Genomic DNA, 27,144 nt, shown 5'->3' with positions numbered 1-27,144 from the left:
AACTCCCTTCCCTAAATGTATAAAAAAAAAATATTAAAGATATAAGATATATATGATATGATAATTTTAAAAAAACTGAAAGTTTGTTTATCAAAATTTATAAGATATGGTATAAATAATCTGTATGAATAATTATTTTCATCAGCAACTATTCACTAACTCACACATTATGAAAAACACCCCACACTCTATGAAAAAAAAAAAAAAAAAGAACTATTAGGTATGAGGTGTGTGGGTGAATAGTAGCTGATTAATAGTAAAATCCAATTTGTATTGTCATAACTAGGTGGATTGTGAATATAGAATGTAACCTAAAACAAAAGGTTTGACCTTGACCATCTAATACTCATTTACATCCCTAATAACGGTCTTTAAACTAAAATTATTTTGTTAGGGTTCTATTTCTATTCTTTTCTTTTTCACATTTTTCTTAAGAATATTTTCAATGTTTCTTCCATTGGAATATTTATAACAAGTTTAACATGTACAAGAAGTCATACTTTTAATGAAATTAATTAATAGACATAATATAATATGAACACTAACAAATAGTAAATTTAATTTTATTACATCTTTTTACTTAATTTAAAAACATTAAAAGGAATATTAATACAACTACCATAGACCATTGAGAATGAGCTATAAATTGAGCTCCAGATTGAGTTGAATAGTTCAATTCTTCTAAAAGAAATAGACACAATATTACTTATACAGTTACAAGGTTTTAAAATTCTATAGGTAGAGTATTAGAATCACATGACGTGTCTATCTTTAAAAAAATATTTGCAAGCCAGTTTCTTGATATGTCCAACGCATTTTATTGAAATGGATTCTACGTAAAATATAATAAATAATTTAATTTTTTTAAATTTTAAAATAAAAATAATATTATAATAATATTTTATTCAATTTTCAATAAAACATATCATATCATTTCATCTGAATTGTATAGCCAAACGAGACCTTAGTGTTTTAAATTTTTTTTAAAACTATAATAAATTCCACGACAAGTGATTAACATTGAGCAAAAATATCCCACATCCGGTTGGGTAAAATAGAGAATAAATTTAAGTTTATAACAGAAGGTTCTGAACCCTCAACAAAACCATTTTATTAACCCTCACTAAATTTATATTAATACAAATAAACTAAATTGTGTTTGGAAGACCAAGTGATGAGTGTAGGAAAGTGTACTGTAAATATCATATTATTGGATTAAAATGTTAAAATATGAATAGAAATCATAGAAATTAATTTATATTTTTGAACTTAGGTTCTATTTATTTTAGATATTTCTAAGCACATTTTTATGTTCAATTTCAGAATCCATAAAAGAGTGAGCTAAAGTCCACTCAAATTTAAAGGAATTTTTGAATTAGAATAATTCTCAAGAGGTTTCAACGAAGCATGACTTTTTAATTGAGCAAGACTTTCAAGTTATAAAGACTCTTTATTTCCAACGTCGGTTGACTTTCAATGTCGATAGACGTGTGAACTTTCAGCAAAGTAAGGATACTTCAACATGAGAAGACTTCAACGTTAGATAACTTTTCAAAATATCAAATAAATGATAACTTTGCAAGTATAGAGATATGAGTAGGTTGGTTGGTAGGGACGTACAAGGGACTCTACAAATCTGATGGGTTGGTAGTTGATCATCATTTTCAACATGGACTAATCAGGTTTTGAGGTTGGTTGGTAGATAAATGAGAGAATTTTATTGAATTAGGAATCTTCAATTGCAAACGATGAGGAATAGGGCTGAGCATCGACCAAATTGGAGTCGGTATGTCCATCTTTGATGACTCAAATTCTGTCTAGGCTTGGCTCTTAGAATTCGTTATAGGTTGCCATGGCATTTTAGGAGCTTTAGTTACTTTGGAAGGCTTCAGAACCTTTGATGTGGTAACTTGAGCCTAAGAGGAGAATGACCCTAGTTTATTTTGAAATTTCGGCCCTATTCAGAAACCTAGGTCCAATGGTTTAGGCCCATGATCTAATTCTAAGTCACTAGTGCCATGTGTCATGAGAGTGTTACACTCTGAATCTAGTCTTGATAGTGGGTTAAGGGGGAAAGAGAGGTGTAGGAAGACACCAAGATGGGCTTGCACGCGTAACCCATTGTTTTTGTCCAGAATTTGAGTTTCAAGGTAAGTTTCTTGGAAAGAGAAGCCTCGAGAAGTGAAATGAAGCTTTTATAGAAGTTTTGCATAGGAAACTAAAGGGAAGCCTATAGGATTTCGAATTTAGCTAGTTTTTGCCATCTGTCAAGCATGCACTAAGTTTCTAGAAGATTTTGTGAAGAGACTTTGTATCAAGGACAAGTTTTCCCTTAGGGTTTCGGCTAGCACACTCCTAAGCACCTCATTCACTTGCCACTTGTCACTAAGTGTATTTTAGACCAATGGTATATGAAAGGTCACATAGGGAATGAGCACTTGGAAGATGAAGCAACATCTTCGAAAAGGAAATGGAGAGGACGGCTAGGGCTATGACACACGACCAATGTCACTTGTCTTCCATGCCAAGAGTTACTTGTTGGGAATAGGAAAAGACATGTATGGTTTTACCAAGCTACTCTTGAAGATATATTTACTTGTTTAAGGAAAGGAGGAGCATAAAGGGGAGAGAAGGAATTTCGGCCAAGGAGGAGGAGTCCTACACGCCACCCCCCCAAAATGTCCCTTCCCAATGTAATCCAAGTGGGGAACTCCAAGAGGTATTTCGGCAATAGGGAAAGGGGGAAGAAGAAACCTTGCCATTTGTCATTTGTGCAAGGACTTTGGATACAATCAAGGAGGGAAGTGAAGGGTCTCATATATAAAGAGAAGCGTTCACGCCAAGGGGGCTTTTCCCTTGCCATTTTTCGGATTTGCATGAGCTCTCATTCTCTCCACACAATTCTTCCATGTTCATTTGAAGTTTTCCTCATTTTCTTGTATTTTCTTTCCAACCAAATAAGGAGGATCCTTGCAAGAGAAGGGATTTCGGCACTACCAAGGATTAGCAAGGTAAGGATCGGCTTCCTCTAAGTCTTGCACACACACAAGTCATTTCTCAATCCGAAGATGAGATTCAAATCTCATTAGACTTTTTAGAAAGATAGAACACACACACTTCCTACCATTTTCTTAGAAATAACTTAGGGTTTTCAAGAAAAACCCTTAAGACCGATTAGTGAAGGGAGAGTTCATCCTCCATGTTTCGACCATCACATGTGTCTTGGTTACTTTAGGTTTTGTTTTTATTTTATGAATGAAATGAAGGGGTTTTAACCTAAAAGCCCTAGAAGCTGAATGATTTAAAACCAAGTGATACCCTAGAAATCCACACACACACTCAAGAACATGAGGTAGGATTTTAGATGCTCTTTCTAATATAGTATGTTTGGATTTACAGCTTGCTAGTATTCCTTTACGTAGATTTTGTAAGTATACACTCAACTTACTCTTGGTTAATGCTTGTATATATTTGTGTAAATCCTTTCATGGTTTTGATTGCTTTGTTTACAATCTCTTGTTTGTTTGTTTGAATATGTTAATATGATCTTGAGTAACTCTAAGGAAGGAATTATATGTTTCAAATTTCTGATGAAAATGCCATGAAATACTTATATAAGTTTCGGTTTTCACTTGATTAAGGTTGATGGTTTATGTAACATGATGTTTTGGTTTGAACATGTCTTGGAAGTTTCAGACCTTGGTAAAAAATCTATGATTTCATGTTTTGTTTCACTATGTCTTGATTTCTATATTATATGCTTGAAGTTTGGAACGTGTCCAAGTGATGAATCTTCATGTTTTTGTGAATGAGTTTCGGCCTAAGCAAGTTCTCATGGTTCTATGTATGTGTTATGATATCTTATATGGTTTATGTTATCATGCTATGAAATGAACATATTATGCTTGGTTATTTCATGCATGACATTCCGCATGTCATATGTCAAGTACATGTAAGCATGTTTAAGTCTCATGTCACATGCATTTGGGGAAGAAGTGTTTTTCAAAAAGTGTTTTTAAAGAAAATATTTTCAAAGGAAAAAGTTTAAAAGTTTTATCACGACCCCAAGTGCTAGGGCGGGGAAATGTCCTAGTGGAATTCCTCTGTCTACTTTGGAGTGCTTAAGAATGGAGTGGTAACCCCTAGGTCGACAAAGTACCATCGATGAGGCTCTAATTGATTCTTTTCAAAGGATATTGGAGCGAGGAAGCGCCTAAAGTGAGTGGGTAAATAAGACATGTAACCCGACGAAGTGAGGTCGATTTAATATGAATCTATGTTTATGACTTATTCATCATGGTGCACAGACCGTTGATAGTGCGATAACTAGCAGGAGCACGCGGTGTTAAGGGGAACCGTGTTGTATCCATTATCTGAATAAAAATATGAGCATAAGTGGTAAGGATCACTCGATCCAAATCTTGTGATATGTTCTGATAAGGCAAGTTGTGGTTAAGTTCACGTGAATAAGAAAAAGTTAAGAAGTTTTTATGAAAACCTCAAGTCTCTGTTACAAGTTTTTTGACAACGGTCAAGTGCATAAGTCAAGTTCTGGTCAAAGGCATAAGTCAAGTACATGTCCATGCACGGATTTCATGATATACCTTTTGTATGTTTGTGTTAACTGTGGTATGTTGTGTAATTACTTGCTGAGATTTCTTGAAAACTCATTGTGGTAGTTTCCACTACCATTCCCCAACTGGAATGGTAGAAGTTGTAACAAGTATCTTAGACGCCCAAGAAACATGAATCCGGATGGTTCCCTGATAGAGGACGAGTACACTGTTCAGGCTCGTCAAGACTACACTGCTGATGCGTTAATTCATACGGCTAAGCTTCTCAGGGAGATCTTACATAGTATTAGTGAGACTAAGATTGATGCTACAATTTATCAACCCTCTAAGAATTTGAAGTTTTGGTGGAATATGGACCAGTTGTCTACGTACTTAGAGCGAGCCTCTAAGGCCTTGACTGATGCAATGGCAGTAGCAAAGGAATTAGGTCTGATACTGCCCGCGCCTCAGTAATCCCATGGGGTCTTTTGGTGTCTATCTCTCGATGGGACAATGGTTATGAAGAGTACAAGAGTTTAAGTATTTTGAAAAGAAAAGAAAACAATAAGAGAAGAGGCAAACAATACTTATGGTCAATTTTTTGTGGAGCTTTGTTTTGAGGAAATCCCGTGTTTTAGGAATTTTAAACTATGTTTTATGATTTTGGGATATTACGCCTTTATGGCTCATGTTTACGTTTGGAGAATGTTTGGGGTTATAATATTAGTATAGTGCCATGTGCTTTGCAATTACTTATCGCATTGCTTAGTTTATCCGACTTTTATTAATTTTTCACTGTTACGCTATTGCATACTGCTAGTTTACATAGGTGCATAGCATATTATCTGTGATGTATGAAGGGTGAGTAGTCTTGTGTTATATGTCATGACATCTCAATTATCGTCCAATCCCAAGCAGGGGCTGGGGGCGTCACACCATTCTCCAACTTTGACTCTGACTCCGACTTTCATCCTCAGCTCTGACTCCGACTCTAACTTGTCGGAGCGGAGTCGGATTTTGAGTTTTTTTTTTTTTTTTTTCAACTTCATATTTAGCACACTTTTTTAAAAAGAATTTTTTATGTGAGCTTTTAAATTTAAATTTTTTCAAAATTTACAATCTAAAGTAAATAATTCACTTTTACTTCAATTTTATTAAAACCATAACAAAAAATAAAACTAAAAATGACTAATCACTACAAGAAACATCCACTCCCATCATCCATTATCCACATCCAACTAATAACTACAATAAACATCCACACTCATCATTTATTAATCACATCCAAAATCATCCACACCCATCATCCACATCAATCATAATAATATTTTCTTACAACGACTATAACAAACATTTTCTAATCCAATTCTGATGAAAAAGAAACCCAACATTTTCTAAGTGCCAACTAAATTAAATGTTGACTCAATTTTATCATTCTATTTATAGCTTTTATAATTTATATTAGTCATTAGTGCCTATCCATTTGTATTACATCTATTATACATTAGTAACTTAGTTGATTAGTATTACATGTTAGTATGCATTTTAGTGTTTATACAATAGTATTACATGTTATTATATTTATATATTATTAATTTATGGTTACATGGTAGTAATATTGTAATAGTATGTTGTTTACATATAAAATATTATTAATCAATTGAGTCTATATATATTATAGTATAAATAAATTATTTAATAATAATGAGCTCATGCTAGTGTAGTATGGAGTTTAACTAACTATATAACATATAATTATATACAATGTTTATGATTAATATATAGAAAAACACATATATATTTATAAATATATATAATATCAGTGTTGGAGTTGGAGCCGGAGAGTTTGAGACAATTATATTAAATCTTGCTATGATTTGATTTTGTTGAGCTATAGGACTATGAATATATGATTGTGACTTAAACATGTTTTTCATGCCATTGATGTGATCTTTTACTATACTATTGTTTGTGAACATAGTGTCGTCTTTAGATATGATATTCATTTTTATACTTGAAAACTGTGGATTGTAAAGCGGGGAATAGATTCTAGAGTTAAATTTGTGAAATTAGATGAGCATATTGTCATATCTTCCAATTAAGAATTTGGTGTTATAATTATTTAATTGTGTGTATAGTTTGGATTGGAAAAAGTCAAAGTGTTGGATCTGGTTGATGGAAACCCGAAGCTTTATTTGCCTTTTTATCTGTGCCCTAATCTCATTTTAATTACGTGTTCTATGTAGAATTCAAAATACTTTTCAGATTCTTGTCATCTTGTCTTTGATCTTTTCTTTTAAGTTTGCATCTTGTAGTGTTTCTTTCGTCTCCCTGTGAATCGACACTTTGAACTATACTATAACACCATGTAATAGTTTGGGCATAATCAAATTTTGGCGCTGTTGCCGGGAACTACAGTCATTTTTTTTTTATCTTTTTATTTTTGTAGTATTTTTTTTTTAGTTTTTAGTTTTTTTTTTTACCTTGCATGCGCAGATATAGAGACGCCTTGGGTATGTTTGCTGTAGGCCTATGCTAGATTTAGAATCAAATTTTTTAATCCTTTATTTGACAATCCATCTAGTCCCGAAAAAATGAGTGACCATGAAGATCAACCCGCTAGAGCTCTTTAGGATTACCTCCACCTTACACGCACACCCACACCATCATGCATCATGTTTCCAGGTATGATATAGTTACTTCCCACCTTTTATGGTTTAGAGAATGAATATCCTTATTTGCACATTAGGGAGTTTGAGGAAATAGTTGTGACTTTCCATAATCATAATGCTACAGATGATGTTGTGAGACTTGAGTTTTTCCTTTCTCTTTGAAGGATAGAGCCAAAATTGATATGCTTACTAGGGAGTTAAAGGTGTTAAAAACTAAAGATTTAAAGCCAAAACACATGGCTACTCGTGTATAGTCATTTGAATCGTGTTTTGTGTGTGGTGGGGTAGATCACCTATAGCTCAATAGTGCCCCACATTTACTGAAATGAGAGGAATGTATGAGGAACAATGTAATGCCTTAGGTATGTACAATAAGCCTTTTGCACATTTTTCTGATACCTACAATCCAGAGTGGCATAATTACCCAAAATTTAGCTGGAAATCTGAAAACCAACAGCCTGCACAGCCACCTAGAGCTTACCTTACACCGTATCATGCATTTTCTTCTTCTAGGAACTCCTTAGAAGATACTTTACATGCTTTTATTGAGGTACAGAGTAAAATTAATCAAAAGTTTAAGTCTTTGATTACACAAGTTGTTGAAGAAAACAATGAGATAAAGAGCCCTGTATCCAAGTTGATGAGTTTCTTGAATGTGAATGAGCGTGGCAAGTTCCCTTCTCAAGCTCAATCCACACCCCAATGTCAACATATGGCGCAAGAAAATTTGAAGGATGCCAATGCCATTGTGACATGAAGTGGTAAAATCCTTACACATCCCAACAACTGATAAGTCAGAGGACGTTGAAGAAGATCAAAGCAATAGTGGTGCCGAGCTGCTTAAGGAAGTCGAGGTAATAAAGAGTCCAGTTAAGGTACCATTTCCTCAAATTTTAAAATTAAATATGCGAACTTTGGATCCTAGTAATGAAATCCCGGAGAACCTAAATCAGGTAAAAATTAACCTCCTTCTTTTGCAAGTTATTAAACAAGTTCCTACTTATGCAAAAGTTTTCAAAGATTTGTGTACAGTTAAGAGGAAGCACCATGTTAAGAAGACAGTATTCTTGACAGAGCAAGTTAGTGCTCTAATTGAGTAGCCAATTTCTCTTAAGTACAAGGATCCTGGTTGTTCAACCATTGCATATAATATTGGGAATCATGAGTTTGGGTAAGCGTTGTTAGATTTAAGAGATAGTGTAAATTTGATGCCTTATTCCATCTATTTGTAGCTAGGGTTGGGAGAAATCAAACTAACTCATGTGATATTGCAATTGGCTGATCGTTCAGTCAAAGTACTATGGGGTGTGGTGGATGAATTGAATTGAAACATATTTGTTTAAGTATAGAAACACCAATTGTTGAATTGAAACCTTTGCCTAAGGGTTTAAAACATGCTTTTCTTGGTCCAGGTGATACTTTTCCTGTTATTATCTCATCTGAATTGTCTGATTCTTAAGGTGAGCAATTACTTCGAATCTTAAATGAGCACAAGTCAGCCATAGGTTGGAGCATTGCAAATCTCAAAGGTGTTAGCCCCTTAGTCTGTTCTCATAAAATTAATTTAGAGGAAGGAACTAGCCCTAGTAGAGACCCTCAACGCAGACTTAATCCTACCATGAAAGAAGTTGTAAAAAATGAAATGTTAAAAGTGTTAGATGCAAAAATTATAAATCATATTGCTGACGATAAATGGGTTAGTCCTACATAGGTAATCCCCAAGAAGTCAGGCGTTACCGTGGTGAAGAATGAATTTGGAGAGTTAGTAGCTACAAAACTTGTGATTGGGTGGCGGATGTATATTGATTACAGAAAATTGAATGCCACCACCCAAAAAAACTATTTACCCCTCCCTTTTATTGATCAAATCCTTGAGTGTGTAGCTTGTCACCCATTTTATTATTTTTTGGATGGTTATTCTGGTTATAATCAAATTAAAATTGCAATAGAAGACCAGGATAAAACTACTTTTACTTGTCCTTTTGGTACTTATGCTTTCCTTAGAATGTAATTTGGATTGTGTAATGCCCCTACTACTTTTCAACGCTGCATGATGAGCATTTTTAGTGACATGATTGAAAATTGCATGAAAGTTTTTGTGTATGACTTGACTTTTTTTAAACTTCTTTTGATGCATGCTTGTTGAATTTAAAGAGAGTGTTGACCCGTTGTGAAGAAAATGAATTGGTTTTGAATTGAAAAAAGTGCCACTTTATGGTACATTTAGGTATTTACTTGGGGCGTATTATTTCTTTCAAGGAGATAGAGGTTGACCAATTTAAGATTGAATTAATTTCTAAGTTACCTACACTTAGGAAAGTAAATGATGTGAGATCCATTCTTGGTCATGCGGTTTTTTATAGGAGGTTCATACATAATTTTTCTGCCGTATCTAGACTACTATGCAACCTCCTAACAAAAGATGCTCCATTTGAGTGGACATAAGCCTGTCAATAGGCCTTTAAAATGCTGATTGTCAAGCTTACTTCAGCACCCATAATGCAGCCATTTGATTGGGTTTTACTTTTTGAGATTATGTGCAATGCTAGTGATTATATTATAGGTGTTGTCCTTGGACAACGAAGGGAAGGGAAGCCCTATGTCATTTACTGTGCTAGCAGAATTCTAAATAATGCTCAAATGAATTATTCAACCACTGAAAAAGAGTTGCTAGCTATTGTTTTTACTTTGGACAAGTCTCGTGCTTACTTAATTAGTTATTCTATTACAATTTTCACATATCATGCAGCCTTTAAATACATTTTCACAAAAAGGATGCTAAAGCACGATTAATACAGTGAATTTTACTTTTGCAGGAATTTGACATCACTATCAAAGATAATAAAGGAGTTGAAAATGTAGTGGCCAACCATCCCTCGAGGCTCACATTTGAGGACACCACCGAACACATGCCGATTAGGGATGATTTTCCTGATGAGCATCTATTGTCTATTTCTTTTTTACCATGATTTGCTCATATTATGAATTATTTGGCTACAGAAGAGATACCGGCAGATTGGAGTGCTCAAGATAAGAGGAAGTTCATGGCTGAGGTACGCAATTTTAATTGGGATGAACCTTTTCTTTTCAAATATTGCCCTGATAAAATTATAAGGCTTTGCATCCATGATGAGGAGATTTCTTAGAATTTTTTCGTATCCAAGCTTGTGGGAGCTATTTTTCAATTAAAACAAACACGAAAAAAATTCTACAGTGTGGATTTATTGGCCCACCTTGTTTAAGGATGCAAACATCTATTATTGCTCATGCAAAATGTATCAAAAGTTAGGAGTTTTGTCCTATATTAATATGATGTCTTTAAACTCGATCTTAGTGAGTGACATTTTTTATTGCTAGGGTATATATATCATGAGACCATTCCCTCATTCATTTGGATACCAATATATTATTGTGGCAGTAGATAATGTGTCAAAATGGGTAGAGGCGGCAGCTTCTAGGAGTAATGATAATAAGACGGTAATCAAATTTCTTAAAGAAAATGTGTTGTCTCGATTTGGTACACCATGTGCTATCATTAGTGACCGGGGCACACATTTTTGCAACCATTCATTTGAGGCTTTGATGAAAAAATATGAGCTTCTTAATAAAATTTCTACTACCTACCATCCTTAGACAAGTGGACAGGTAGAACTTGTCAATAGGGAAATTAAGTAAATCCTAGAGAAAACAATACAGACTGATTGCGAAGATTGGTCTTTAAGACTAGATGATGCACTTTGGACCTACCGTACAACTTTCAAAACTCCCTTAGGTATGTCATCTTATAAGCTTGTTTTTTGAAAAGTCTTGCCACCTACCTGTAGAGCTCGAGCATTCAGCTTATTGGGCCACCAAACATTTTAATTTGACTTAGGAGAGGCGAGTAAGTTTAGAAAATTTTAGTTAACCGAGTTATAGGAGTTGATAAATTATACATATGAGAACTCTAAAATCTATAAGGCTAAAATGAAAGTATTTTATGATAAAAATATTTTTAGGAAAATGTTTAAGTCTAATGACCGAGTATACTTATATGATTTTAGACTTCACAAGTACCTAGGAAAACTTCAGTCTAGGTGGACTTGTCCCTTTGTAGTGAAACATGTTTTTGAAAACGGGAAGGTGGAAATAGAGGATCCTAGGGATGGCCAGGTCTTTAAAGTAAATGGTCAATGTCTAAAAATACTTATTGATAGACAAGTTTCTGAAGTGAAAGACATTCCACTTGCAGATCCGATCGATCAACTTTGACCCCACCATGCAGGTATATTTTTTTTATTTATTTTTTTTCTTTTTTTTTAGTTCATTTTCTTTCTTTCTTTTTGTTTGTTGTCGTTTTCTTTGTTTTTGGTTTTCAAGATAGTGTCATTTCGCTATTTCTCTTTGCCATATTTTATGTTTACCGGGCTGCCTAGGTCACACATCAAGTGTATTCTACCATCTTCAATTACTATCCATTCAATTTTGATTCTTAAACATTGATGACAATGTTTCGTTTAAGTTTCGGGTGGTGCAAATTATGCATTTACAAATGTTTGTTGCAACTTTGTTGTACTTTTACATGTGACATATATATATATATATTTAATTAGAATCACATGTACTTAGTGAATTCAACAAATCCATCTTGATCATTATACTGAGATATTCACAGGATATCTAATTCACTCATCCAAGTTTTATGGTAAGATGATAGTTTGACACATGTATCTAGAGAACTCTTTTACTTAAGTCTTTACGTGTGAGTTTTGGAGAGGATTGAGAACCAACAAATGTTGAAAATTATGATAAGTGTTTATTGATTTTTTTTTAATTGGACACTTCTTTTGAGAATATCATTGCATGGTTTGTGGTGTGATGGCAGATATACTTGAGATATGATAAAGGTTAACTTAGGATTAACGTTTGAACCTTTCAAGCCAACCCTTTTAATTATAGACCCCTAGTAGCCAACTTTGACCCAAGAAACATATAGCTTTTTTTTGTTCCTATACCTACCTTATCTATATCTCTACACATTGGCGTATAACCTACACACTGATTTTTCCTATCATTTTTACTTCCAATTGTGTACTAAATGTGCGAAGAATAAAAACAAAGAGAAGAACACGAGTTACTAGTTGTTCAAGTGAGTTAGCTTCAAAGGCAGAAATACCAAGACTGAGTAGAAATAACAGAATACCAGAGTGACATATACTTGTTCGCCAAACTGTTGAAAAGAAAAAAGAAATAAAGGGCTACATTATTCGATTATTTGAAGGGTTGAAGTGTACATCGAGTGAGGAATGTGATTTATTGAGATGTTTAATAAAATTTGTTAGGTATGTAGTTGGAAGTTTTTGAATCTTTTTCTTTCTTCCTCCTTTTTCATATAGCCTAACCTAAGCCATATTGCAACCTTTTGTTTTGATCGATCTGATCCCCAGTAAGTATGTGGAAAGAATGGTTGAATTCTCATTTGTTATTATTTATATAATAAGATAAATGGTTGCTTGTTACTTGTTCATAATTACCTAAATCTTTATGTGATTGTATGTACACCACGTGTCAACTCCATAGAGAGAGCCTTTACACAAAACACTATTATACCCGTGAGTTATGGGATTGAACATATTGCTTGAAACATTCTTGATGTTGTATGTGTTAAAGTTAGTGGTAAGATGATTATGGTTTGGAGAACACACACACACTCTGTGAATTGCTATAGGGGATTGTTCTTTATGGGTTATTAGATTCTTTAGATTGCTTGATACGCGAATCTGGAAAGTGTGAATTGGTGGCCTATTTTAGTGATTTAGTATCTTTCATCTCTTTTGCATAGAAATTACTAGGGACTAGCAATAAGCAAGTTGAGGGAATGTGATGAGTGTACGAAAGTGTACTGTAAATACCATATTATTGGACTAAAATGCTAAAATGTAAAAAGAAATCATAGAAATTAATTTGTATTTTTGAACTTAGGTTCTATTTATTTTAAGTATTTCTAAGCACATTTTAATGTTCAATTTCATAATCCATTAAAGAGAAAGCTAAAACCTAGTCAAATTCAATGGAATTTTTGAATTGGAATAATTCCCAAGAGTTTTCAACGAATCATGACTTTTGAATTGAGCAATACATTAAAGTAATAAGGACTTTTCATTTTCAACATGGGCTAACTTTCAATGTGGATAGATGCGTGGACTTTTAGCAAAGCAATGATGCTTCAACGTTGGATTAACTTTCCAAAATATCAAATAGAATATAACTTCAAATAATGTGGTAGGTGAGGATTGTATAGGTGAGAGTTTTTTTTTTTTTTTATAAAAAATATCAAATAAATGATAATTTTGAAAGTATAGATATATAGGTAGGTTGGTTGGTGGGGACGTACAAGGGACTTTACAAATATGATAGGATGGTGGGTGATCATCATTTTCAACGTGCATTAATCAGTTTTTGAGGTTGGTTGGTAGATAAATGGGAGAAAATTTTACTAAATTAGAACTCTTCAATTGCAAACGGTGAGGAAGCTTTCAAACCAACGGATAGACTTTTCAACAAGTAGATTTCAACCACGTTAAATGGACAACGTTTCAAATAAGATAGGAGAGTTTTGAATAGAGGACGTATTGGAGGAAAAGAAAAAAGAATATATATTTTTTGGTACTCCCATGGAGAACTAAAGTTTAGGTAAATTCTAGGGCATAAATTGATTGGTGAAAATGGTTTGACTATATTTCAATTCATAGATTAAGTTTTATTGTTTAAGATTTTAGGATTGAATTCTCTATTTTTTTTGGGATATATTTTAAGTTTGAGACAATTATATTAAATCTTGCTATGGTTTAATTTTGTTGAACTACAGGATTATAAATATATGATTGTGACTTAAACAGGTTTTTCATGCCATTGATGTGATCTTTTGCTACACTATTATATGTGAACATAGTGTCATCTTTAGATCTGATATTCCTTTTTATACATGAAAACCGTGGTTTGTAAAGGGGGAATGAATTCTAGAGTTAAATTTATGAAATTAGATGAACATATTGTCATATCTTCCAGTTAAGAATTTATATTATAATTCTTAATTGTGTGTATAGTTTGGATTGGAAAAGTCAAAGTGTTGGATTCGGTTGATAGAAACCCGAAACTTTATTTGCCTTTTTATCCATGCCCTATTTAATTTTAATTACGTGTTCTAGGTAGAATTCAAAATGCTTTTCAGATTACTGTCATTTGATCTTTTCCTTTAAGCTTATGCCTTGTAGTGTTTTTTTCATCTCCCTGTGGATCAACACCCTAAACTATACTATAATACAGCGAAGTAGTTTGGGCATAATCAAATTTTGGCACCGTTGTCGAGGACTACGGTGTAGGAATCGATACAAGACATAATTTACTCCAGCAACGTGTAAAGACGGTAACTTAGTTTTCTCTTTTAGTTTGCTGCATTATTTTTTTTTCTTTTTATTTTCGTAGTATTTGTTTTTTTAGTTTTTAGTTTTTTACCTTGGATGCAAATATATAGAGACGCCTTGGGTAGGTTTGCTCGTAGAATCAAAATTTTAATTCTTTATTTGATGATCCATCTAGTTCTGAAAAAATGAGTGAACACGAAGGTCAACTCACTAGAACTTTTCAGGATTACCTCCACCCTATATGCACATCCATACCATCATGCATCATGTTTCTAGGGATGATACAGTTACTTCCCACTTTTCATGGTTTAGAGAATGAAAATCTTTATTTGTACATCAGGGAGTTTGAGGAAGTAGTTGCGACTTTCCCATCTACATACAGTTCCCATTTAGGGATTGCATGAGCATGAACTGGACTATTTTGTAATTTCCTTTACAATTTTGGTTTAAATGACATAAATGCCCCTGAGTCCATCTTTCCATCTCTTGAGCAATTCTCTTCGGTTCAACTCTTTTCAACGATTCTCTTTGACACAACTCTCTTCGATGATTCTCTTTCACTCTTCGATCTCTGTCCTCCACCACTGTCAGCCACCTCCCCCACCATTGGCCTCCTACACCACCAGCTTGTTAGTGCTCGGTTTGACACTGTATCACTCTACAAATTCTTGTTTCGTATTTCTTCCAGGTTCTCTTCAATTCGAGCATCGTCCGCCGGCGTCAACGTGATCTTCTCCTCCACCACCGTCGACCACCGACAGCGTAAAACCATAGAACCTTCGTTTTTCTGTTTTTTAATTTTTTGCATTTCATTTGGTTTGGTAGATTTATATATATAGGACATAATTGAACCAGGCATGGTAAATTTATTTGCTCCAATATGAGAACCAATTTACATATTCTTTTGAGCTTTTTCTTCTATCTCAACAACATTTTATTCCCATGACATGATCAACAATCTCATTTCAATACTTGTGCATGTGCAATTAGATAGATATTTTGACTAATTTTCATTTTCAATACCTACTTTACTCTCTTCTCCAACATTTTTTCTATGGTGATCAGATCTCACATTATTTTTTTCTCCTCTTTATACAAAGAGACTATGTGTGGAAGAACTAGAACCCACAAATTGTTTTTGTTATGAACAGGACCATGGATGTTTGGATGGAAAAAAATAGCAAAACTAGACATAATCAAACTTGTTAAATCTTGAGTACTGATCACCTTTGAAAAAAGTTGTATAGTCCTTATCATCAAAACTTTTTTCATGGTCACATTATATATATTGGTAGACTTTAAATTTAGATGAACTTTGAAATATACTTGGGATATGATCTCCAAAGTCATTGACTCATTAGGAATACATTTTCACATAATAAAGAGGGATCATTAAAATTAGATGGGGAAAGGGGAAGAAAGCACATCTCCAAGACCTACTAGCACTAGTGCAATGCATGCCAACATTGCTACATGCACTCAAGTATTCTTCATCCTATCCAACAACTATGTTATTTGTTTCATTTATAATTTTGTTATAAATAACTTATCGATTTTATTTTAGAAAATATCAAGACCATTATACCTAGATTGGTGAGAGTATAGCTATATGCATGGTTATCATAGGACTTTGCCACCTACATATTTTTCACTGTTGGGTTCGCGTCCAAATGCCAACCCTTATTTATGGAGAAATGAGGTTATAAATTTATTTATCGAAGTTTTTTATGTTCAAAGGGACATATATAGGTTACATTTATAATTTGATATTGTATATTGCAACAATCGATGGGAGTCCCGTTTGGGCCACAAATCCCTTATCTTTTTGGACCGCCAATTTCCTATCAAGGACGTTCAAGTAATCAAATGAACAAGGTTGTTGAACTCTCCTCATCTGCTAGGCGATCGTTGTTTTCTTTTAAAAGTAGTACTTATCCGGATACCCAAAATATGAGAGAGAAACATGTAGATGTGGGCACTACAATTACTTTAGTTGTGTATGCTGGGAATACTGATGAGGAAGTACATGTATTAGAGCCAACATCGGGGAATGCTGATGAGGAGGAGAGATGTCTTTCATTGTTATTTCATTTGTATTCCATTTATGCGTTGTTTTATGAATTTGATTTTTAATTTCTGTATGTATTCAAATGTAGGCAACGAAACAAACGGGGATGACAACTACATGAATGACATTATAGTAACAAATAGTTGGGGATGCTGCTGCTATACAAGAGGAAAACTTTCTCGATTTTTGTTTTGCATGTTGCATAATTTTACTATTGGCAGTTTTTTATTTTAATGAAGATTCACTGCAGTTTTTTAATGAAGATGGTTAACTACAATTTTTTATTTTACAGATATAATGCTATGTAAATAAGAAAAGCAGAGAATTTGTTGAAATGTATGTTATATTGAATGATTATAAGTCTAGTACGTTGGGCACATAAACTGCATATTACATGTCGACAACACTGCATATTATAACATAAACTTTACAAGTGACTAGTTTGACTAGACTGAAACGCTAACATACTTAACCAAGTTGAGGCCCCTATTAAGAACATACAAAAAGTCCCCAACACAAAATTAATCTTCCTTTGATCTTGATCCTATCAAGCAACATCCGATTAAAATTGAAAGTCCCAATATAAGTAGAGTAGCATACGTGCATGACTAATTTCTTTAACTTGATTTTTAAGCTCTTCCAGATCATTAAGAAGAACCAATGCACTCTTTTAGATGTCCTCATCTCTTTTCTGGATCTCTTCTTTTGCATGCTAGAGTTCTTCCTCTCTCTTTTGGAGTTATTCTTCTTTTTGCTGAAGTTCTCACTCTCTCTATTGGAGTTCTTTTTTCCTGGTAGCTGGACTTTCATTGTATTCTTCAAAATTTGCCCATAAAAAGTAGTTGCAGTATGACTTTCCTTGCATCAAACAACTTGTAAAAATCATTGTAGGAAATTGAACAAAAGCTTAAACAAAAGCTTTGCAGAAAGCTATAAATTAGCAATCCCAGAATTAAATTACCAACATACAACTCTTACATATAACAACATATAGCTCTAAAATAAATTAACAAAATCCAGCTCTGAAATATTCATAGGAATAAATTAGAAACATATGTTCTCAGCTGTAGCTATCAACATCCAAAAATATAAATTATGAAATTGTATCAAAATTAATAAAAAAGAGTATAAAATCCAAGAGCAAAACTCTCAGCTACGACTATCAATCAAGAACACAAAGAAATATTTAGTTACTATTAGAAGCAAAACCAACCCCATGCGTGACACTGTAAAAACAAAATAAAGTGTAAAAACAATGTAAAGACTTTAAGCACAAAGGAGACTTGCTTAAGGCTAAGGCGGAAGGGGACTATCACACGAAGGGGATGAAGTAGGGTTCAGGATGAAGGGGACAGACGAACTCGTGAAGAAGGGATTTTAGTTTTGGGAGATTTCGGTATGGGTGTCTCAGGCACTTGTAGGAAGGGGATGAAGTTAGGGCTAGAGAGGAAGGGGACGAACAAAGCTCAGTAGCATGTGATGGTCGAAGCTCGAAGACCAACAGCATATGATGGTTAAAGCTCAATCGATGGGGAAGAGCTGAAGGTGCTTCAGTTTCGAAGGGGTTGGGGTTTCGGTTGATAAGGGAGAATGAGTTTTAGACTTCGATGGTTTATTCAAATTCCCTCTAAGCAGGATGAAACGATTCATTTTTGGACTTGCGCATGCAGTCCTCGAATTGAGACTGTATATAGAATTATTTATCTGTCATATATTGTATTTGTCAATAAAAATCAGAGTTCTTCTGATTGTAACCCAGTGTGCAGATCACACTCTCCATGCTGTTGAGGTGGTAAGACTTGATTTATAAGATATGTAAATTTTAAATTTCTCTTGCAAATCAAGTCTTACCATGTCAACAGTATGAATGATGTGCTTTACACACCGACTTATAAATAAAAATTTTCTAAAAAATATATTACAAGCGTTGAGTTTCAATTTTGTTGCGGCTCACAATGCTTTTGTCAAGGTCCATTAGGGTGGTGACTCAGGTTTACAACTATATCACTATTAGCATATAGTATCGACATAACCATTAAGGGTGGTGACTCAAGTCCAGTGGGTTGGGTGCTATCATAGTTACACCGACATGTAGAGAAGCTACCTCCGACGTTGAAAGCGTTTCTAAGCTTTATCAAATGGCCAACAACCGTGTGATCCATATATAAGTTCAGAAGTAACTTCCTCAATCAAATAGCTTGCTGTACTGCTACTAATGGCTAGACCTTTTATGATGGATAAAACTATGTAGAGTTGTTTCTTATGCCACTTTTTGAAGCAAGGAGTGTATATAGATATCGATTTGCCCTTGTCCAAGCACTATTTATAATTTCTTTGGGACTAGAAGTTGCAGGTTTACTAAATGACACTTTTTCAACCAACGAAAATATGCTTTGCATTTTTCTTAGTAAAAATAATGCTATTTTTCGTTGGTTGAGAAAGCATTGGTGCTCCAAACATAGTATTTTGTCCTATAGCAACCCCTCTAAGCTACTCTTACATTATCTAGGAAAGAGCAAGATATACCAATCCATTAGAAATTTTAATCACCTTATTTGCTAAAAAAACATGATAGCCCGTAAGACCGCCGTGTGATTTATGTTTAAAAGAAATTATATATACAAGTCTTAAAAACACAAGTCTCATATAAATTTTTATATAAAAAAGTAAGTTCCACCATGAAAATGTATAAAAAACTCATTTTTTATGGGATTAACATTTTTATAAAAGCCTTGCGTATGCATTTAGGGCTTAGGAGTGGTTTGGATTCAGAAATGAGTTGAGATGGTTTGTAATTAGTAGAATAAAAGTTGAATTATTTATTATATTTTGTGTAGAAATTTAAAAAAATTGTTTTGAAATTTGAAAAAGTTGAATTGTTTATTATATTTTGTGTGAAAATTTGAAAAAATTATAATGATGAAATGAGGTGGGTTGAAGTAGGTTGAGATGAGTTACGAATACAAACAATGCCTTATACCTAACATTCATAAGATTGCTGTGTGATTTATGTTAATTAACATTGCTTAGAAATTCTGTCCACCCAAAACTTCTAAGCGATGAATTTTAATTCAAAATTTGTCATTACATGAGGTGTTATTCCTAAAAAGAAAAGGACAATGAATGAATCTTAACATAGATAAAAATACAAGATGTTAAAAAAGGACCTTATGAGTTTTACAGATAATGTTAATAGAGTTTTTCAAACTTATCGATAAATTTTATTATTAATGATTTTAATTTTATTATTTAATGATTAAAAAATTTATTATTAATAAAATTGTATATTTTTTTTAATAATTAAAAATATTAAAAACATATTTAAAATAAAAATAAAATAAAAAAATTTATAACTAACGTTATGCCAGCTATAAACGGTGGACGGCAGCTAGCATGATGCTTTTCAAGATAACAATGAGTGATTTGAATTATTTGGGGAGGGATGTCGTGTCCCATCACCCACTCACTAGTCACCACTAGCCGTCCAACATCGTTAGGACCTTTCTTTTTGTTTCGGCCTAGGTCGTGTAATTGATGTCAAGTCCTTGCCCTTGGCTCCGCACTCAAAAGCATTTACCTAGAATTAAATTTTGAATATACTTGTCTTAACAAACAGGTCAATCAATAAAGGAATTAGACTAATTAACAAGGCATTTGAGACCCATTTGTTTAAGAGTTTCATTTGAATTTTAAAAGTGTTTCATTTTATCTCATTATTATATATTTTTTAAAATTTTTATATAAAATATAATAAATAATTTAATTTTTTTTAAATTAAATAATTTAATTTTTTAAATATTTTATTCAACTTTTAACGTTTATCTAAAACCATTTCATCTTATCTCACTGTCTAAACCAACTCTAAATGAACAAAAGGTTTGACCTTGACTATCTAATACAAGCTCAAATTCGATTAATTTACATACCTAATAATGATTTTTAATTATTTTGTAAGGGTTCTATTTCTATTATCTTCTTTTTCACATTTTTCTTAAGAGTATTTTCAATGTTTCTTCCATCGGAATATTTATAACAAGTCTAACATATGTACAAGAAGTCATACTTACTTTTAATTAAATTAATTAATGGATATAATATAATATGACCACTAACAAATAGTAAATTTAACTTTATTACATCTTTTTACATAATCTAAAACAAAAAATTAAAAGGAATATTAATACAATTGCCATAGACTATTGAGAATGAACTATAAATTGAATTAAAAGGAATATTTACAAACCAATTTCTTGATATGTCCAAAGCATTTTATTGAAGTGAATTTTACAATAAATAAAAAATATTTGTGTTTTAACTTTAATATGAAAAACCATATTTATTATTTATTTTTATATCATCATCTTATCATCTATGTAAGGTTAAATAATAAATTTATAAATAAAATATAATAATTATTTAAGAGAAATGCTATAAATCACTCTACTGTACATCATACTCTCCACACACCTCATATAAATAATTTTTTTTTCACCCAGCACGTTGAGTGTGCTGGGGACTCTACAAACAGTAGAGTGTTATTTAGATTTTTTCATTATTTAATACATCATCATCAGATAATTTCTACGCATATATTTTCTGCGAGAGGGGAAACCCACTTGTGAATCGCAATCTCTCTCTGTTTTGCAAACTCTGCATATTTTTGAATCGCAGAGCTTCGTGGTCTGTTGTTCGGATTCAATTGGAGGTACAATTATGATCTTGTTTGATGTCTCTCATACACTTTTGATTTCCTCACCTTACCGCTTTTATCTATCCATTCCTTTTATAGATCTGAATTTTTCAATTTCCTCCCTTTCTGTTGCTGAGGATACAAACCCAAGCCTTTGAAACTGTAACTTCTTATCCATTTCTCTGATCTTGTGTCCTCGATTCTTACTGATCTAGCTTTAGACTCGTCCAAAAATCTTGATGTAGGAAGCACTCTTCCTGAACTTTGTGATATTTGGTTCAGTACGTAATCCCATTATGCTGAATTAAGCGTTGTTTTCGTACTTTCTGAGCTTGTTGACGTTAGAGGAATCAAACTAAACATTATATGCGCTTATGTTTTGGGACTAGCTTTTAACCAAAGTTATTATCCAACATGAAGTAAACCTGTGTCAGTCAATAAAAATGCAGTGAGGGGTCTGGATCCAAACTATAGATTTGGGTGAAATTTTACGGTCGTTTCATCTGCGACTGTAACATGGCCACGAATTCTGTATGCTCAATACTTCGCCGCATTTTAGTTTTGAATTTATGCTGTTCTAACAAGGATTATTCCAGAATAGCATATGTTATATGTACAGATCATGCGTAAATGTCTGCTAGGATTAAGTGTGATAAACGGTGAATTTATTTTGCCTGCCTTCAGGGATTTGTTGCTATTCTCAATGTTTGGTGTATGCGGATGGTTCCGAAGATATGAATCTCATATTTAAATGTGTTATCTTACTCCCTTGCTTGACCTACTAATCATGGGCTAGAGAAATCAAATAAATCAACTTCAGTTTGACACGGAAGTCTTTTGTGCATTTTCTTACTTGGTTGAATACTTCATCTTCTTCCCCAGTTTAAGGAAAGATTTCAGATTGGTTATATGTGTGCTGTGATCGTTATCAGGACTGTTTTGGATTAAATGAATGTTTTTCTTTTTTGCTTCGTTATTGACTGAAGCCTTTTCCCTGCTATATGTGATTGGCTTCTGGAATTGTGGTGTACCATGCTTGATTTTTCGTTGATGAATGGTTCACATCTTGCCTTAAAATTTCAGCCCCTGCAAGCTGTACCTCAAGCTTTGCCATCATTGTGATGAATCGGACATGGTTGGATTTCTCCTTCACTCCTGCGTTTCTGACCACTCATCTCTTTACAAAAATAGATAGTCTGCATCTGGTTTTATTCTTCCGTCAGTCTATTTTATCAAACATATGAACTTGTTAAATAGCTTCATGAACCAGACAAAAAGATCATATTTTGACAGACAAGTCCAAGGCTTAGTTTAGTGTAGATCGGATGCCAGGCAAAATCCCTAATGTTCTCAAAACAATGAATTTTCGTTTTTGATGGTATCTTTAAATAAGGCTTGTATTTCTAATTTAGTGTAGATTTCTATGCCTTCTTAAATATAAGTCACACTTTTGCTGCATTCAATCAATTATCCCTAGAAGTTAATCCTCCCCCATGTTTTCATTCAATCATCTTTACTAAGACAAGCCTTAGTGTTCAATTAAAATCCTATTGGATGATATGGAATATATTAGTTATCCTATTGTTATATAACTGTCCTAGTACTGTATTAACGATATTCATTGTTCTTGGATGTATGCATTCTTTAGAAATTTCAAGTGGCACTGAATGGATATCAGGCAAGAATGTAACGTTCCAATGGAAGGCCTAACCCACATGGCCTATACCCCAAAAGGACTAGTCAATGATACAATTGGAGCTCCACTAGAACTTTATAAAGAGTAAGAACTTTTCCTTCCCAAGAAATGTGGGATCCCATACACCACCTACCTTTATTCATATCATATGGAGGTATCACAATCTACCCCCCTTAAATTCCCAACGTCCTTGTCGGGCCTGTCCATTGTAGGTGGTACGGCTCAAGTCCCACATTTCTGGTTGGGTTAGACTCTGATACCATTTGTAACGCCCCAATGGAAGGCCTAACCCACATGGCCTATACCTCAAAAGGACTAGTCAATGATACAATTGGAGCTCCACTAGAACCTTATAAAGAGTAAGAACTTTTCCTTCCCAAGCAATGTGAGATCCCATACACCACCTATCCTTATTCATATCATATGGGGGTATCACAAAGAAAAAAATTGAGAAAGTTTGGTCATGCGAGTTATTGAATGGATGATAGTGATTTGTTTTCATTTCTTTTAATTTAGCATCTCATAGCCCAGTTATATCAAAATTGTGAAATAACGTATGTAGTAAGTTGAAAGAGGTGGTATGAGGTTATGGAGAGTTTGTGTTTTTGCTTCCTGGGGTAGCATGATTGCGTGTGCGGTTCTGGTATTTTCTCAATCCTTCTTTCTGGAACGATACATACCTGACACATAATTGTAGCTGTCATAGATTTTCTATTCTCATCATTTTTTGTGAATTTATGTTACCTTGTTTCTTCCATGCTAGCCACTGTAATGGGACTTTCCAGTTTATTTCAATTCTTAGGAGTATGAACTTTTGGTTTCTTTGCTTGGATTATTTATCTGTATTCAAATATATGTTGGGAGTTGGTAGCACCTTCTCCCATTCCAAGAATAGGGTTGAGGGTTCAGCCATTGGTTGAAGAGTATAGAAGAGAGGAGAGGAGATGGAATAGTTATCATTTTGTTTGTTTGGATGCTTAAACAAATAATAGTATGGGAGACAAGAATCGGAATTACCCCCTCCCTTCACCCGGTTGTTTGGCTGAAGGAAAAAGAGATGATATTATGAGGTTCTTTTTTTTTTTAAACTTGAAACTAGATTGAGGTAAGTGATAAAAGTTAGTTTAGACGTTGTTAATAATTTTTAAGGTATAAAAAGGAAACTGAGAACCACCCATTAGAACTTGGCATTGTCTGATTTCCCCAATTTGAAGGAATTGAAATAAGGGGTTTTAGGTGTGGTATCATTCCCGAGAAGCATAAAATAACATCCTGAACAGGGTGCAGGGTAAACGCCTTTCCTATCATCTCCTTCAGTCCAAATGTTCCTTGCCAACTAGCCTAATGAAGAATTTGAAAATATCATCACTAATTTGCTGATCTTTTTTTTCTTTTTTTTTTTTTTTTTCAAGCATATTTTCCTGAAATTTTGTAGGGTACATTTCCTACTCCCATCTGTCTATATATGATGTTTTTCTTAACCTGAACGTGTTCAGGATCGATGGCCCTGGTTACAACTGCTGAAGTTTGTGATGCAAATCCACAGCTGATTTCAAGTGGTGAGCTTCGGGCACTCCAGCCAATATTTCAAATATATGGCCGTCGCCAAGTCTTCTCTGGACCGATAGTTACCCTCAAGGTGTTTGAAGACAATGTTTTGGTTCGTGAATTTCTTGAGGAGAAGGGTAATGGCCGAGTTCTTGTGGTAGATGGTGGTGGAAGTTTGCGGTGTGCAATATTGGGGGGCAATCCTGTGGTACAAGCTCAGAATAATGGATGGGCAGGCATAGTTGTGAACGGTTGTATAAGAGATGTCGATGAGATCAATGGTTGTGACATTGGGGTGAGGGCTCTGGCCTCCCATCCAATGAAAGCCAATAAGAAAGGTATGGGAGAGAAGCAAGTGCCAATCACAATTTCTGGCACTAGGATCTCTGATGGGGAATGGCTTTATGCTGACACTGATGGAATTTTGATTTCCCGAACTGAGTTATCTGTCTAAAGGCATTTCCTTGAAAGACAGTATGTGCAGGATGATACTTGTGTTGGGTAAGTTCTGTTGTATTGCTTCGCCTATAAATAAAAAAGTTCTATTGTATTGCTTCTTACTGTAAGCTGTTCTTGGAGCTCAGTTTTGGACTTTTGCCTAGACTGTGTGGTGCTCGATGAACATTAGTCAATGTACGTTAATAACTTTACCCATCTGAAATCATCATCTTCAAATCTCATTTGCGATCATCAGGTTCTATGCAATTGATAGCAAAGACAAAGTCAAAACAAAGACAATGAGGAAGCCTGAAAGATGGTGACATTCCTTCAAATGTCAAAATTGGACAAAGCTTGGAATACAAATCAATTTCTAGACTTCATTGTTGATTGTTGAAACAAAGTAATGGCTCAAATTCTGTTTTGATATAATTTCAAGTGAACATGATGAAACCCAATTTACACAAGAAATCGCATTAAATATATGTATTCACATTGGTTGAAACCAAACCCATCTAAAACTCCCCCACTTCTGAGCCATCTCCCAATACAATAATATCTTTGAGAGAAACAAAGCTAGAAGCATGAGCAATTGCGTTAACGTGTGTCAAGAATATACCATTAGGCTTCAACAACCTGAAGCTTTCCTGTCCAACATTATAAATGACCGGACAGCCTCCACAATTTATGACAATTTCTCCATTTTTCAAGACATTGATGACTTGAACTTGTTCAGGATTCCACCCTTGTTCGCATGGACTTGGAGATTTAATCACAAGCTCTCTGATCCAAGACTCCCTAACACCATATTCCTTCATCACCCATATTTCAATATCCCATCCAGAAGCGTCGTCCATAACAATGGAGCTCAAAGAAAGACAGTCTCCTAATATCCCAAGGTTTGAGCTTTTAAAGCTGGCATCAGAACATCTAGATAAAGGTAGTGGGATTGTTCGGAATTTCTCATCATCCAGATCAAAAGAACGGATAAGAACAGAACCATTGGGAAGCTTAACAAGCCAGTGAAGAGCTCCATTCACAAAAGTCCCAAACAAACTCCGATGGCGTGCGGGCGGAACATGCTCAGTTCTTCTCCAAGGGGTGCCACTTCCTAGAGTGTAGATCTCTAAAGACTCGGAATATTTAACCACTTTGTACTGCTTAGTCTTGGGGCTGAACCCAAACCCAGATACAAATTGACCAAAATCAGGCTTTGTTTCACCTTTTGGCAGGATTAAGTACTCACCCGTGATGGGATTTGATATGTAAATTGGATCGGCCATCAGAATATCACACGAGCAAATCAATCCATGGCATGAATTCACAATAGTGGATTCAAGGTAAGGGAATTGATTGAACTTGGCAATTATAGAAGAAGGCTCTTGTTCTTGAGGCTCAAGCAAGTAGAGCCCTCCGGAATTGCCATGGGGAAATAAGCTGGATTGAAGCACAACACCCATGGGTTTGCTTGCACAGTGCAGCTTGGCAAAACTAGGATCTAGAAGTAGTTCCCGCCATGCCTTACATACGTACCTGCATCGGATTACTGCTTCGATGTGGAGCCTGAGCAAGATTTCCAGCATGATATGCCACGGCAATTCTGAAAAATAGCATCTGCCACGGCCGCCGGCGTCGGCGGTGGTTTTTTGGTTACCATCGTCTTCGAGAATAGCATTGTTTGCTTTGCTGCTACTGTGCTTGCTTTCCATGGGTGCTTCCTCGTGGAGACAGCCTTTTGTTTGTCTGAGGGCTTGTCCGTGGCGTTGGGCCCTCAGCCAGGAAACAATGACTTTTTAATGGTAAACACCAATAAAGTCGTACGATTCACGCATGATTAGAATATTCTAATATCAAAATACCAAACGAGTGGCCTAAGAGTTTCTTTCGTTTTCCTACTTTTATTTCAATAATGACATAATTATTGCAATCACTTACCCCAATATATATGTAAATACACAAAAACCATCATCTTTTTTCTGAATTTTATTCTCTTTGGTCACGTCAGTTTACGTATGTCATTTTATGCAATTCTTTTATTTAAATAATTAATTTATTATACAATCATTTTAAAAATAT

General features: G+C 34.2%; 2 protein-coding genes across 2 annotated transcripts; one reads left to right on the top strand and one right to left on the bottom strand.

Moving 5' to 3' along the window:
* Nucleotides 1-21,125: 21,125 nt before the first annotated feature.
* LOC108984202 (putative 4-hydroxy-4-methyl-2-oxoglutarate aldolase 2) lies at nt 21,126-25,310 on the top strand. The gene is made up of 2 exons (XM_018956115.2): nt 21,126-21,401; nt 24,579-25,310. Exon 2 carries the CDS (start codon nt 24,584-24,586, stop codon nt 25,082-25,084), a length of 501 nt encoding a protein of 166 aa, XP_018811660.1. The 5' UTR covers nt 21,126-21,401; nt 24,579-24,583; the 3' UTR covers nt 25,085-25,310.
* On the bottom strand, nt 25,184-26,909 carry LOC108984127 (F-box protein At3g07870-like). Its single transcript, XM_018956003.2, has one exon. It carries the CDS (start codon nt 26,775-26,777, stop codon nt 25,584-25,586), a length of 1,194 nt encoding a protein of 397 aa, XP_018811548.1. The 5' UTR covers nt 26,778-26,909; the 3' UTR covers nt 25,184-25,583.
* Between the last annotated feature and the right edge of the window lie 235 nt (nt 26,910-27,144).

The sequence above is a fragment of the Juglans regia genome, chromosome 11 (assembly GCF_001411555.2).
Source record: "Juglans regia cultivar Chandler chromosome 11, Walnut 2.0, whole genome shotgun sequence".
In the NCBI taxonomy this organism is placed as follows: Eukaryota; Viridiplantae; Streptophyta; class Magnoliopsida; order Fagales; family Juglandaceae; genus Juglans; species Juglans regia.
Note: the sequence above shows the minus strand (reverse complement) of the source record. Positions and strands in the feature narration are given on the sequence as shown.

Excerpts from the sequence above, each read along its gene's own strand:
- LOC108984202 (XM_018956115.2), top strand. The coding sequence starts at position 24,584 with ATGGCCCTGGTTACAACTGCTGAAGTTTGTGATGCAAATCCACAGCTG.
- LOC108984127 (XM_018956003.2), bottom strand. The coding sequence starts at position 26,777 with ATGGAAAGCAAGCACAGTAGCAGCAAAGCAAACAATGCTATTCTCGAA.